This window comes from Mastacembelus armatus, chromosome 6 (assembly GCF_900324485.2).
Source record: "Mastacembelus armatus chromosome 6, fMasArm1.2, whole genome shotgun sequence".
Taxonomy (NCBI): Eukaryota; Metazoa; Chordata; class Actinopteri; order Synbranchiformes; family Mastacembelidae; genus Mastacembelus; species Mastacembelus armatus.
The window spans coordinates 7,885,023-7,898,086 of NC_046638.1; the positions used below are offsets into that span (position 1 = coordinate 7,885,023).

The 13,064-nt window shown below is 40.2% G+C and overlaps 2 protein-coding genes across 2 annotated transcripts; one reads left to right on the plus strand and one right to left on the minus strand.

The window, feature by feature from the left end:
- Positions 1–473: 473 nt before the first annotated feature.
- On the minus strand, positions 474–11,606 carry pik3c2g (phosphatidylinositol-4-phosphate 3-kinase catalytic subunit type 2 gamma). The gene is made up of 33 exons (XM_026312398.1): positions 11,507–11,606; positions 10,602–11,085; positions 10,426–10,505; positions 10,049–10,206; positions 9,339–9,453; positions 9,092–9,203; positions 8,690–8,757; positions 8,422–8,485; positions 8,191–8,316; positions 7,969–7,999; positions 7,686–7,869; positions 7,409–7,531; positions 6,997–7,125; positions 6,748–6,862; positions 6,356–6,489; positions 6,060–6,248; positions 5,626–5,719; positions 5,327–5,421; positions 4,861–5,041; positions 4,649–4,756; positions 4,444–4,536; positions 4,158–4,287; positions 3,938–4,074; positions 3,652–3,821; positions 3,370–3,526; positions 3,178–3,287; positions 2,894–3,062; positions 2,095–2,213; positions 1,864–1,960; positions 1,693–1,756; positions 1,411–1,490; positions 1,155–1,280; positions 474–866 (listed from the first exon to the last, which is right to left on the minus strand). The coding sequence occupies exons 2-33, from the start codon at positions 11,013–11,015 to the stop codon at positions 714–716; spliced, it is 4,125 nt and encodes a 1,374-aa protein (XP_026168183.1). The 5' UTR covers positions 11,016–11,085; positions 11,507–11,606; the 3' UTR covers positions 474–713.
- A 397-nt stretch (positions 11,607–12,003) lies between these two features.
- LOC113133491 (uncharacterized protein C3orf18-like) lies at positions 12,004–12,944 on the plus strand. The gene is made up of 5 exons (XM_026312335.1): positions 12,004–12,048; positions 12,178–12,408; positions 12,497–12,522; positions 12,614–12,719; positions 12,835–12,944. The coding sequence occupies exons 2-5, from the start codon at positions 12,289–12,291 to the stop codon at positions 12,886–12,888; spliced, it is 306 nt and encodes a 101-aa protein (XP_026168120.1). The 5' UTR covers positions 12,004–12,048; positions 12,178–12,288; the 3' UTR covers positions 12,889–12,944.
- Positions 12,945–13,064: the final 120 nt, after the last annotated feature.

Genomic DNA, 13,064 nt, shown 5'->3' on the forward strand with positions numbered 1-13,064 from the left:
ACTGTGTTTGAATGCCACTGATGGATGCGACAAAGGATGGAGTGAGGGGCAGACTGTTAACTCAGCCCTTCAGGCCAGAGATGCTGACTTATCCTGCTCACACACTCTCCTCACCCCTCTCCCTCTTTTCCTCACCCTCCTGTCTCCCACCTCCAATTCCAATGGTCAAGGACGTGCGATTGACACAGCCCAAAGCAACAAACACTCAGTCCAAGCAGGTAACAGGCAGCCTGCTCCTAACAGCACTGCATCTGCCCTCTTTAATCTATCAGACTGGCCATGGGTGATTACAAGTGAAAGTTAAAAAAACAAAAACAAAATACAAATGAAAGTGCAGGTATGATGATAAAAGTATTTGTCTCTCCTTCATCCATCATAAAGGTTACATCCAAAAAAAAAAAAAAAAATCAGTCTTAGAAAATATCCTTCATTTGATTAACATTGAACAGATAGGGTAAATGATTCTACACATAGTAAACATCCTCCTGAGTCTTTTACTCAGCGCTGTAACTTCATCCAAACACCCCACCCACTGACAGTGTATTTAGCTCTGGAGTGAGGTTAAACTGTATCTTATAAATAGGTATAAATAACACTGCATAGTTCATTCTCTCAGCACAATTTGTCTACCTTCAACAGAAAAGTGACTTGTAGTCATCACTCGGTGCGGCTGCATCCCCTGCTGGCAGCAGGTGTACAGTGCACCTTTGAGGTCAGATTGCACAGTTCCCGAGGGGAAACCATTTCTCTTTGTCGAGCAGCTCGTTTTCCAGTTTAATGTTGGTTGCAGCAACAAAAGTCTTCTTGCTCTTCACTGTCACTTCCAGCACCATCCCATACAGCAATGGGACATATGGGTACTCCAGCTGCGAACAGGAGGCAGACATTTCAGTTATCAAACGTGACTGACAGGAATGTGTCATTTTAGGATTTTTCTGCATTACTGTTAAACATGTCTGTCTTTTTCTATTCATTTGACTCTGTTTAGGCTTCATTTAGCAACATAAATGGTAATAAATGCCTGGCAAACATATGGGAAGCTAATGTCCAGAGTCTCGCATTCAAAACTCAAATATTACTTTAGATCCACACAGTGAGGAATGCTTTGCTGCAGGTATATCTCAAATTAAAAGTGATAGAAAAGGATGATGTACCAGTTCGTTAAAGGTGGGGTTGTCATTATTGCGGACCATTTTCGTCTTCTTTTTGGAGCGCTGTTGAGGGTCTGGTCTCAGATGTGTGACCACGTAGGCATCAGGGTTAGAGCCATTTGCCTGCTTCTGTTGAAAAGAGCCCAAAGGGATGCTTGTTATTGAGCACAAACCATGAAATATTTTTTCAGAGAGATGTGTACAATGTATGCTTTTCTTTTGGTTAACACCCCAAACAATCACGCTGAGGTGAACTTACAATGTTCTTCAGGTGCTTTACTAAGACCGAGAGCTTGTTGTTAGAGTAAGAAATGTACAGCTGGATCTGAGGTTGGGTTCCTGCAATAGATCAGCACAAGGAAATCAAAGACTAACATGTCTTGTACATGAACTATCAGTTTCCTCAAGACGTAGCACAAAAAAAAAAAAAAAAAAAAAGAAAACCAACATTCACATTCAAAATATCAACTTTAGCTTGTGCTTTAGTTAAATCTTTAATATTTTTTATACACCGACTTATTGTTTCAGAGCAGGTATTTACCTGTCGCCACGTTTTCTTGGACTGAGCTGGGGCCATCCAGGAATAAGCTGCACACAAACTCATTCTGCAGGTGACAGAATGAAGGACGTTTGCATATTAGAGCAGGGTATAACAAGAGATCCCTGGCAGAAGATCAAACAGTGATAAAAAGCTTAAGGAAGAGATGCTTACTCCCTTGGCGGGTCCCTCAAAAAGCTGTTTTAGGTATTTATTTAGCAGAGACATCTTCCTGGCTGGCATGAATGACACCTGATACCAGGTAGGAAACCTTTAAAGGGTGAAAGAGCAAAGCTGGGGATCAAACTGTGCAATCACTATGTATAATTGTGAAAGAATGAGCACTGATGTGAAGCTAAACAACCATGGTATCTGAGCTGGATGTTTATGCGTTTCTTCACTCACTGAGGCAGCATAGATTCAATGAAGTATTTCTGCAGTTGCTTATGGATCAACTCAAACTGCCCAAATGTCTTCTCAATGGTCAGAAAACCATCGTCAATGGTTACTCTCAAGTCATACACCTGCAAGTCAAAGACAAATCATTTCATTAGGATACAGGGTGAACAAACGACAAAAGGCTTTTGATAACCAATCACACTGCAGCTCTTCGGCAGGTGCTAAATATTGTCCAGATTTGTGAACAGCTGGTTCCCTGCAAAACCAATGAGTGCACTTTATTAAATGACCCATTCTGCTAACATGTTTTAGAAGAAGGCAGCTGAAGGAAAAGTAACAATGTGTATTACATACATTACAAAGCGACAAATTAAGCACAAGATGGTTGATTCTATAATTTTTTACAATTTGTTTGTTGACCTTTGCAAGTATTCTCTAAACTCTGGTCCAAAAGGGTTTTATTTCCCCTAATTGGAATAACAGAGAACTTTATTCTGTGACAATGATCTAAAACAGCTTCTATCTTTTCTCTGTTTTTCATTCAGTAAAAAGAACTTGATTGAACCCAAATAGTGCATCTATACTGTTCTTACAAAACAAGATCTACTAGCAGATAAAGCAAATATTTGTGCATCTTCTTTAACTGCCACCATCAGGAAGTCCATTATGATGAAAGAGCAAACAAACAAGTCATGCTGGAGAATGAGGAAAAGATTTTTCTGTTGTCTCAAACACACAATGTCAGCTGCCATTTTCTGCCCAAATTATCAAAGCAGAAAAAAAAAAAAAAAACATGCTGTCTCACCACTTGTCTTCCTTTGAGGCTGTATCCCTGGATGACAGCTTCTTGAATGTTGTTGCTGGGAACAGGAATGCCATCCAGCGGCAGAGGTTCTTGTTTTTTCCCTTGAGCCATGTTATGTGTCAGGAAGTTAAACTTGACAGCAACACAGCCCATGCTCTCCTTGATCTTCCTGCATTAGGATGGTTGCAAACAATTATATGCATCAATTTAATACAACTGGATTGATATAAGAATTTATTTAGTTACAAAGACACTGTAAATTTTAATGCTGCATATTCAATTACTTTGTAAAGTAGGATGTGGCCTCCAGATCTGTGTCATGAGGTCTGAGGTTGTTCTGGACATACTGCAGGTCATTAGAGTCCTTAAGCTCTGGCATTCCTGCACCAAGCATCTGGAAATCACACTCACACCATGAATTAATCTGTTCTCAGTGAGGAGGTTACTGTTGTGTTGTTATTTAGCAAATGCTTTACCAGCTCCAGCAAGCTGAGTATCAGGGCAGAGCGCTGTCTGATTATGTTGTAAGCTTCGCAGCAGAGCTCCACAAAGCGATGCAATCTCTGAGGCTTCTGCCCTCCGCCGGTGATGAAATGCTGCATCTCAGAAGTAAATATGAATGGCGATCGGTCCCTATCATTGCAAAATAGAGAGAGGGAGATTCTTATTAATTCACATCCTTTCGTATATGTCCCAGCTAATCAAACTCAAACTTTTTTTTCCACTTAAAAATACTGTTCAGCCTTTTATTTACTTGCCTTTTAAAATTTCCAAACTTCTGAGCGTTGCCCATAATCTTGCCAAAGTCAATGTGGAACATGTGTCCAGTGTGTTTCAACATGATGTTGTCATTGTGACGGTCACATATCCCCAGGATGAATGTAGCCACACACCACCCTGCACAAGAGTGGATGAAGTTCATCACAGCCTGTGGGAGAATGTTACACAGTGGAATGAAAATGCAGAACAGTAAAAAGAAAACTCGAGTATGGTCGTGCAATGTACTAAGAATAAGATATCAAAAGATTTTCTAGTGAGCTTAACCTTCTCATAGTCGTCTTTAGTTTTGTTCCACATGTGAAACCATTTCTCCAGTGTGTCTTCACGAAGGGTCCCACCCAGACCCCATTCCTGATGAATCTTGCCCAGGGTCACTGCCTCTGGAACCACTTCGAGCAGACCTGACCACCACAGAAAATGTAAGCATAAGCCACAGAGATAAGGAGACTATGATAGAGCATTCAAAAACACAAATCAAACTGACCCTGAGCTCTGCCCGTAGAAAGACACCTGTAGGTGATCATCTGTAGGTCCAGTCCCTCCTGGAGCCACACCCTGTCCATAACACGGACTATCTGAAGTACCAGCATGTCCTGCCGCAGGTTATCTCCTGTCTGAACAACATATTTGATTGAGGAAGACTGCCTAAGTGCCATGTCATGAGATTTCTCTTTGTGTCTGTTCTGAAACCAACAGTGATCTTTGATTTCCCTTGAAAAAGAACAATCAAAAACAAACCTGGATCAATAAAGTGTGATAGTATTACTGACCTTGCAGATGACACTGACACTCCTGGCCAGTGGGTCATTACAAATGAATGAGATCCCCAGAGGAGCAGCATTGGAGTTGTAGAACTTACAGGCCTGTAACATATTAAAAGGAGTAAGCACATATGTGATGAAGTGGAAGAGTGTGTATGTCAGATAAGAAAAATGATACACTGTATAGGAGTAATGAATTGTGTAATGTTCTTACATCCACGTCCACTGCCTTTACACGGACTGCAGGATCCAGTGGTAGACAACATGTGGTCCCATTTTTGAAGACATCACTGATCTTGTGCTTTTCTTTATTCAAAATGTTCTGCAGACAAATGCAAAAAACAAAAGCAGAATCCATAATATCAGAACAATGGAGGATTATGAGACAGTGAGTGAATAAGTACATGAAGATATACACATACAGACCTTACGCCGAACCTTTTCCGCAGAGCGAACCACCTCAGCAACTTGTACAAGCACAGACACCAGGTGGATTTCATGTTCCAGCTCCTTCCTCAGTGCCTGGCCACAGCAGTACCACAAGGCAGCCTGAATCTTACTGTACCAAGTCTGGTAGTAAGGATCATTGTGGGCATCCTCCAGCAACCTGCCAGTGTATTAAACATTACAGTGTATATACTGCAGTGAAAAAAAACTAAGCGTGAAAACTACAAACTACATTATCTCAGTTTTATAAGATAAACTTCATTAATCCCAGATGGGAACTTCAGGTAGTCCTGTACCAAAAGTAATAATACTATGTAGTAAAAGTAGTAACAGTCCAGTTCATGTTGATTTGACTAAAGCATAGCCTGACGGCAGTGAGGATGAAGGGTCTCCTGTATGGGTGTGTCTGCTGCAGCTGCAAGTGATATCCAGCTCTGCTGCTCACCAATAGAGCTGCTGAGCAACTCGTACGCTCTTCAGTGATCTTTCCAACAGCAGCATTACCAGAGGTCCATCCAGCTCCCACTCACTCTTCAGAGCCTGTAGGACAAAATCATACAGGCATCAAACTAATGAGCTGCCTATTCATATATTTTAATCTGTAGGTTTAGGATTAGGTGTAATGCTGTTATTCTCCCCTGCTAAGAATATTAAGTTCTCAAGATGAGAGATAACATGGAGGTGAGTCTTTGGTCACCCATAGTGTATTAAAGTTATTGGTACTGTAGATGTTAGTGTACCTACCTGCACCAGCTGTGGCAGAAACACCTCTAGCTCTCCATCTGGTATCTGTTCAAAGTACTGGACTGCAGCCTTCCTCACAGTCTGATCATGAAAACTGAAAAAGATGGATTAAGTCACCAAAGAAGATAAATGGAAATTTAAATTATGGTTGTGAACATGGATGCAAGTTCTTGAATTTCCTCCAGGATCAATAAAGTATCTGTCCATGTATCTATCCAATTATCTTGGTCTGTTTGTCTTTGTTTACAATCCTTACAAATCTCCCTCTCTTTTGTTTGAGTTATGTTGAACTGATAGCCTTGACCTGCTAAAAGGGACAGCAGACCACATTACATTAGATGACAAAAGAACATTTAAACAATGTTATCTATATTTTTTGGTCTTTGCATCATCCCTGTGTTCATGTTACTGCACATGAACCCAGTATAACCTACTTGCTGCTGAGCAGGAAAAGGGCCTCCTCAGGTAGATGGATTAGCCAGTTGTCTACAACAGTATAGATTTCTGTCAAGTGTTCAGGTCGCCATTGGGACGCTCCACCCAGTATCAGGTGGAGGAAACTGTTTCCTTTGTCACCATAGCAACGCTTGTCCCAGAGGAAAGCCTTCTCATTTTCTGTCAGACTGGGAAATGAGAGATTATTTAGGGAAAGGAAGAACAAATAAGTATATTAATGTTCAAAAATATGAAACTCTAAAGACTACACAAATACAGTAGTTTATCTACTCACAAGCAGAGGCAGTGCTTTTTAGAGATGTCTAGCATTTTCTTTTGCAATTCCTCATAAGGCTGAGAGAATACGACTGAACCAGGCAGTGCGATGGGCCTGTGATACGTCCATTCAAATTGATCTTCAAAGTCAAGCTGAGGAACAACAGGAGGAAGAATGAGCAGATAATCTGGTATTGTTTGTGTTCTAACCAAGAGGGGGCAGTGTTCATTTCAGATGAAATGAGTCTCTCACAAAATACCTACATTTACAGATGAAAAAAAAAAAAAAAAAAAGTTTTAGAAACATCATCAAGATGTGAGCAATTTGCCAAATCCCACTTCTTGTATGATTTATATTCTTCAGTGAACCATCAGAGAGAGTCTACATGAACAGAGTCCAGTATTGCTGACCTGCAGTATAATCCCAGCAGCTTGCGTGTGGCTGTCAAACAGGGCAGGGGAAGGGGGAACAGGCATCCCAACCAGTGTAGACATGCTGAGCAGGACGGTCCCTTTTACCAGAGTCCTAGACACACAGCATGTGTTATTAATGCCTTCTTTATATGTCTGCTGGTAAAGAGACTGGCTAATAAAAACTCACCAGTCATAGTATCTGTGATGTTTTGATGGGAATGTGTAACAGCGTAGTGCATAACAAACCTGTTGCTGTATAGAGGCAGCACAGCCCAACATAAAAGCTCTGGGCTCTTTCCCTTTTTAGTGCCCTTAAGGTGAAATGCCAGCATGCTCTCATATGGCAGCTCATGTAGTAGAACAGGAAACACCATCCTAAAAATCATGAACACACACCCACAATGTCATAAACATGCTTCTTTTTCACCCTCACAACATGTTATCTTACGTCTCTTATTTTTCTACTATTACCCATAAATGTATATTAAAATGCATCTATATCAGTTATTTTCCATGGACATAGGTATGAGGGCACAATAAACCTGTACAAAAAGGGAGGTCTGTAAGACTTGTGTGAACATGGAAAGGGGAACGACGGTAAATGCGATATATTGTATTAACATCTACACCATGAGACTCCACAAGATCTTGTTCTTACATGCGGTTACACTGGATCTTGTTTCCAAATGACAAGGCAGTGCTGATATTTTCAGAAAGGCCCATGTTGGAGATGTTTACTCCTCCATAAGTCAACTCACAGGAAATAGAGAAGGACTCATAACTACAATAATGGAGCACAGAGAAGAAAAGAGAAAAAAAAAAACAACCACATTGTTCATATCAATGATGTGCTTAATATTTGTTTGTCTATATCTGTATATGCTTACATGCTTGGATCAAAATATGTGTGTTTCTGGCTGTAATGGCAAACATACGTGGTCATCCAGCTGAGTGGTAGCTGGTAGAGAGCAGCAATGTTGAATTGAAGGATTTCACTGTTGTCATGAATGTAATGGGTCTTTGGGTTCCCAGTTACATCCTGAACCCTGAAGTCTGACTGGAAGTTGGTAAAATAGGTCTGCAGCACTTTTAGCAAGGCCCCATGGAGCATCAGCATTGCTGGAGCACAGAGAATTAAACCAAATAAAAATGTCCAACAGGTAACACTTATACATAAGAACTAATTTTTTTTTTTAACCCTAACCAGCAGCCACGTACCAGTTTCAAAATCTGATATCTCATCATAACTCTGAAACAAAACAGAAACACAGAATGTTCTGAATTACTTGGTCTACCTTGAAAGAAGCAAGGTAGTATAAAGAAAAACAGCATAAGAAGGATTCTACTAAAAGAAAAAGGTGGGTTGAAGCAGAAGTGATCAGGAGGAAAGGCTGACACTTTCTCACAAGAATCACGCCACAGATGTGTGTGATATCCTACCAGAGGTACGGCACCGATTCTGTTAAACCAGCCAATGCTGTCCTCCAACTCTCGACATGAGAGCCCAAACAGAAGATTGCTGATGGTGCGGACGCAGCTGATGAGCGCATTTACATTCATCACTGACTGCAGACATGGTGAGATAAAACCCAAGAATTAAAACCAATAATGCGTTCGGCAGAATCACTGCACATCTGAATGTCCCCCGCTGGTTATCTTGCGTTTACTGACCTTACTTTTCATTAGCTCAGTCACCTCTCTGTTGTAGCTACTGAGCAAATTCAGCAGGCTCATCCTGAGAGAGGAGGATAAGGTTAAAACACATACAGATGGCAAAGTCATACAGAGCCTCAAAAAAAAAATCTCCAAAATTATCCATTTTTACAATTTTCTACAAACACACAAGATTTGACACATGGCATGTGCTCAATGAATAGCTGCCTTTATTGAAACCATTTTACAAAGCTGATCTGGAATGCAGGGTTCTTTGTCATCGTACTTGCAGGTGTTGACGCAGACAGGACGCAGGAACTGGTACAGTCGACATGGCGTCCTGTCATCTGCTGCCTTAGTGAAGAAAGACATAATACTCATTGCTTTGTAGGATTGTGGCAGTTTATCAGTTCAGTGTTGTTGAATTCATGTGGCATGTATGAATCAGTAAATGAAAGAAAATATTAATTTTGTTTCACAGTCATCAAGTGCCAAGGGACACAGTTTGCCTGTTACATGCCACAGGCCATGAAGTGATGTTTAAACAGAACAAAGTCAAGAAGTCAGGGTGGAGATTTTATTATTACAGCTAGACCAGCTCTGCTGATAAGAAGCTCAGCGAGGGCCAAGTGTTTGTACAAGCAGCATTTCACAACTAAAGGCAGGTAGATGTTTTGAAATGACTCACATTTCTGACCAGACGGTGTTTGAGGTTGTTCACGTGGAGAAGTCGGAGGGGGACAACCAGTTTAAACTTGTAGTAGAGCTGAATAATCTCATGCATACCCAGCAGTTCCTCACTAAAGACAAATACAGGAAATTGCATACAAATTAAACAGTGAATATTAATCACACCATTCCTGAATAGAACATTAAAAGAATAGAACATTGCAGTGTACAGATAATTTTATGTTCATTTCTGATTTTTCACTCACTTTATGAGATACTCCTCAGAGTCGCAAAGTTTTAGAACATAATGGCCATTTGTGTTTGGAGTGAGGTCCAGCAGCTGGAAGATTTCATCAATCAGACTCTTCACTGTTCTGTTCACTGGAAAAAACGATCAGAGTTCAGAGTCCACGCATTTCTGCCAAGCATGGATTAAAAGGTGTGGTGTTATGAACAAACATACACTACACACTACACAACGACAGTGTGCAGCCTTGTTTTCCTTCATATTTTCAGACTATAAATGACAAACCATGGCTGGATGTAAGAGTGACACACACAAAATATACAGAATGACACAAATAAGGAGTTCAGGGTTGGGGGGTGGGGTTATAATTTACACATTGTTTTTCCTGAACTGACTAATGTATTCTGTCCATTAGCGGAGCTTTTTCTCTTTCTCTTTACTAATTATGTGTCTGCGCCCACAAATGACGTTGCCCAGTAATTGTGTTGCTTGTGTTTTTGTTGCTATTAAGTACATGTATTGGTTAGGGCAGTTGTCCATACTATAATGGTGCTTTTCTTTACTTTACATTTTTGCAGATGCATGGAGGGCCTTTGCTTGCTCTTGCTTCATATTCTCAAATTATAAACATATGGCTTGAGAATTGACATTTTTAATAAGGATAAAATCCTTTTATTTGCTACAGATACAAGTTACAGATGTTTTTAGTAGGTTATGTAAGTGTCTTACCTGTGGTGGGGAGGGGAAGTTGGTGATTGTCCCACTCTGTGGCCACACTGACATTCACCTCCACCTGCTGCAGCAGGGCAGGGTGGATTTGTAACAGTCGACCCCACACCACACCAGAGTTATGAACACTGTCTGTGTGTTGGTACTGTGATTTCAGGCTGAGGCAGGAAAGAGAATCAGGTTGGTTGTATGAAAACCATGAGGACAAATATGTAATCTACTATGATCACGATTCATCTCATTGAAAATGATATATAATATAATGATAATAAAATAAAAACAATATATCAGTATACCACATTTCAACACAACCTTTACACCTAGCATAAAGTTACTACTGCAAATACATAACATATTTTTTGGCATGAATTATTTACTTGGAAGTTGCAGCAGAAAAACAAGTCAGCCTCTTTGTGCTGCCTTGTGGAGTGTCTATTAATTTGATGGTCCATGGATCCTGATATGAGAAAAAGAAAGTGTACAATTAGATCTTACTTCTTTTAACTGTGGCCTTTCTATGTAGTCATAGAAAAGAGTTTTGTCTCATACTCACATAATTATCTACTTCAGTCCTGGAACGATACAGTTTGTGAGCAGGCTCAGTCAAGTCGCAAGAAAACTGATTTCTGCTGTTGCTGAGTGGTACTTGTGTACTGGAGGGATGAGGTGGGGGTGCAGGGCCTTGTCTAGCTGGCAAACATTCACTAGGAAGCCTGGCTCTAAGTCCACGGGGAGGACCATGGACCATAGATGGCCCATTTGTGTTCAGGTGTGTAGTATTCCCAGGACCCCCTCCTCCTTGAGCCCAGAGATGGCCTGGGGGTCTAGGTTGGGGCTCGATCGGGTACACAGCAGAAGCGTCTTGATCATTCTCATAAACGTGTATTGCCTGTACATTTTCTGTCAGATAACAGGGGAGGTCAGTGGCATTTGCATCTTGTCTCTGGATTGTGGGATTTCGATCCATTACATTTCAGAGAAAAAACATGTGCAAGTCCTTCTGGATGTTGGTGCGTCACAATCTCAGCACGTCCTCACTTCACAGCATGGCACAATGGTATTATGACAGAAAAAAAAAAGAAAAATATGAATTAATTAGTGTGTGAGAGTTACAGAGCAGGACAAGCAAACTGTTTTATGACAGGAGTCTAACTAAATCCAAGCGCTTACGTTGGTCTAATAATTAACAACCTTTCAAATCCTAACAGTACATCTGCGCGCCACTAAGTCTCTGGCAATACCACACATGACAGAAAGCTTCAAAATCACCACTGTCATTACATTAATCCTTGAAACTTTAAATGATATTTACCCAACCTGTGAAACTGAAATTAAAACTGAGTCAGAGTTTAAATTCATAGTTAATAAAAAAAAACACTTACAGTTTACACTATAAGGTTAACTCCAGATACTAAAAATTATTTCTTGACAGGAATTAAGTTTTGTTTGGCAACTTACAATCAAAGTTCTGTTCTGACGAGGTGAACGCTTGACCCAAGCCATGATTCGCAAGTCAGACGTGAACAAGGTTTTGAGTTTACCATCTGTGTCTCCTGAGCTCTCCACTGCTCCTCCCCTTTGCTACTTCCTGCAACAACTTTGCCTCTGCTGGAAGAAATCAAATATTACATGCATGTTTATTCGTGTAGTATTCAACTCCATTAAACAATAAGTTACAATTACATAAAATTTACCAAAACAACCCAGATAAGTCAAAGTTTTTAACCTTTATGAAAGTAACCACAACATGCTCTTGTGCAGCAATTATTCATACTAGGTAATAAGCACTTCATCTCATTTGCATGAAATAAACACATCTATCCTGTTCAACCAAAGTGAAAATAACCATCACAAACACTCCTCACTCTGGAATGTTGTTGGGCAGGTTACTACGTATAAACACTGTGTTTTAACTGTGTCTCTTACAGAGTAATTTAAAAAAAAAAAAAAAGGAGCAGGAAGAAATTGTGTGTTCACATGCTCCACATATCACACATAAGGTAAGCTTACATTATTTTTGGATGTAGTGTCTTAACTTACTGCTGAGTTTATTTGAAGCACTTGCATTATAAAGCTCTGCTCTAACTATCTTTAATTATTATTATACATCTTCCTGCGTTGGAATACAGCTTTTTGGTAGAGATGGAAGCAACAGCAGTGCACTGAACGTGTCACAGAGGTATTAGCTGAGGCGCACATTACACGGGGGGTTTAAAGAGGAGGAGGCTGAACAGAAAGAAATGTATCCCAACCAAACAACTCCTCACTTTTCACCCCTGACCCCTAAGCCTGGATTTCATGGTTACTATGCCCTCATCGGCTTTGTACTACTCATTCTAACTGGATGTGTAGCAGCAGTGGTGAGAACACTTTTCTTTTATCTGGTTTTAATTATGCATATCACATCAGATTCTTAGTATTAATTATGTTCGCTGTATATTGCTGCAGGTTGTTTATATCAGGAGGAAATCAAGGTAAGATCGGTACACTTAAGCAGCATTTTCAGATCACTTTGGTGTATTTTATGTTGTGTCCCACATGTTTCTTTTGATTGTTTTGTTGCAGAATAAATGAAATGCGCCACAGGCTGATTCCTCTGTACACATATGACCCTGCAGAGGAAGAAAAAGGCTGGGGAGATGCTAACAGGGGGGAAGAGGATGAGCTGGTTGTAAGCAAACAACTAAAACTAGGCTAATTCAAATACAATATCCAGTAGCTACATTTTATATCATATACATGTGTGATAAAATCATCTTAAATCAGATTTTACTTTTGTTTTACAGGAACCTTTGTTCAAGAAAGGAAAGCTCATCGTATCATCTGACTATGGAACATGAAAAAAGAGAAAGAATATACTCCTTAGAGAACTGTACATAACTTATTCCTCCATATTTTGCTTTGCTGAGGATATACAAATGTAGCTTAGACAAAATCGATGTTATCTTTTCAGAAAATAAATCTTAAACTGTGGAGGACGATCAGTGTTTATGCAGCACAGCAGGCAGTAGATGGC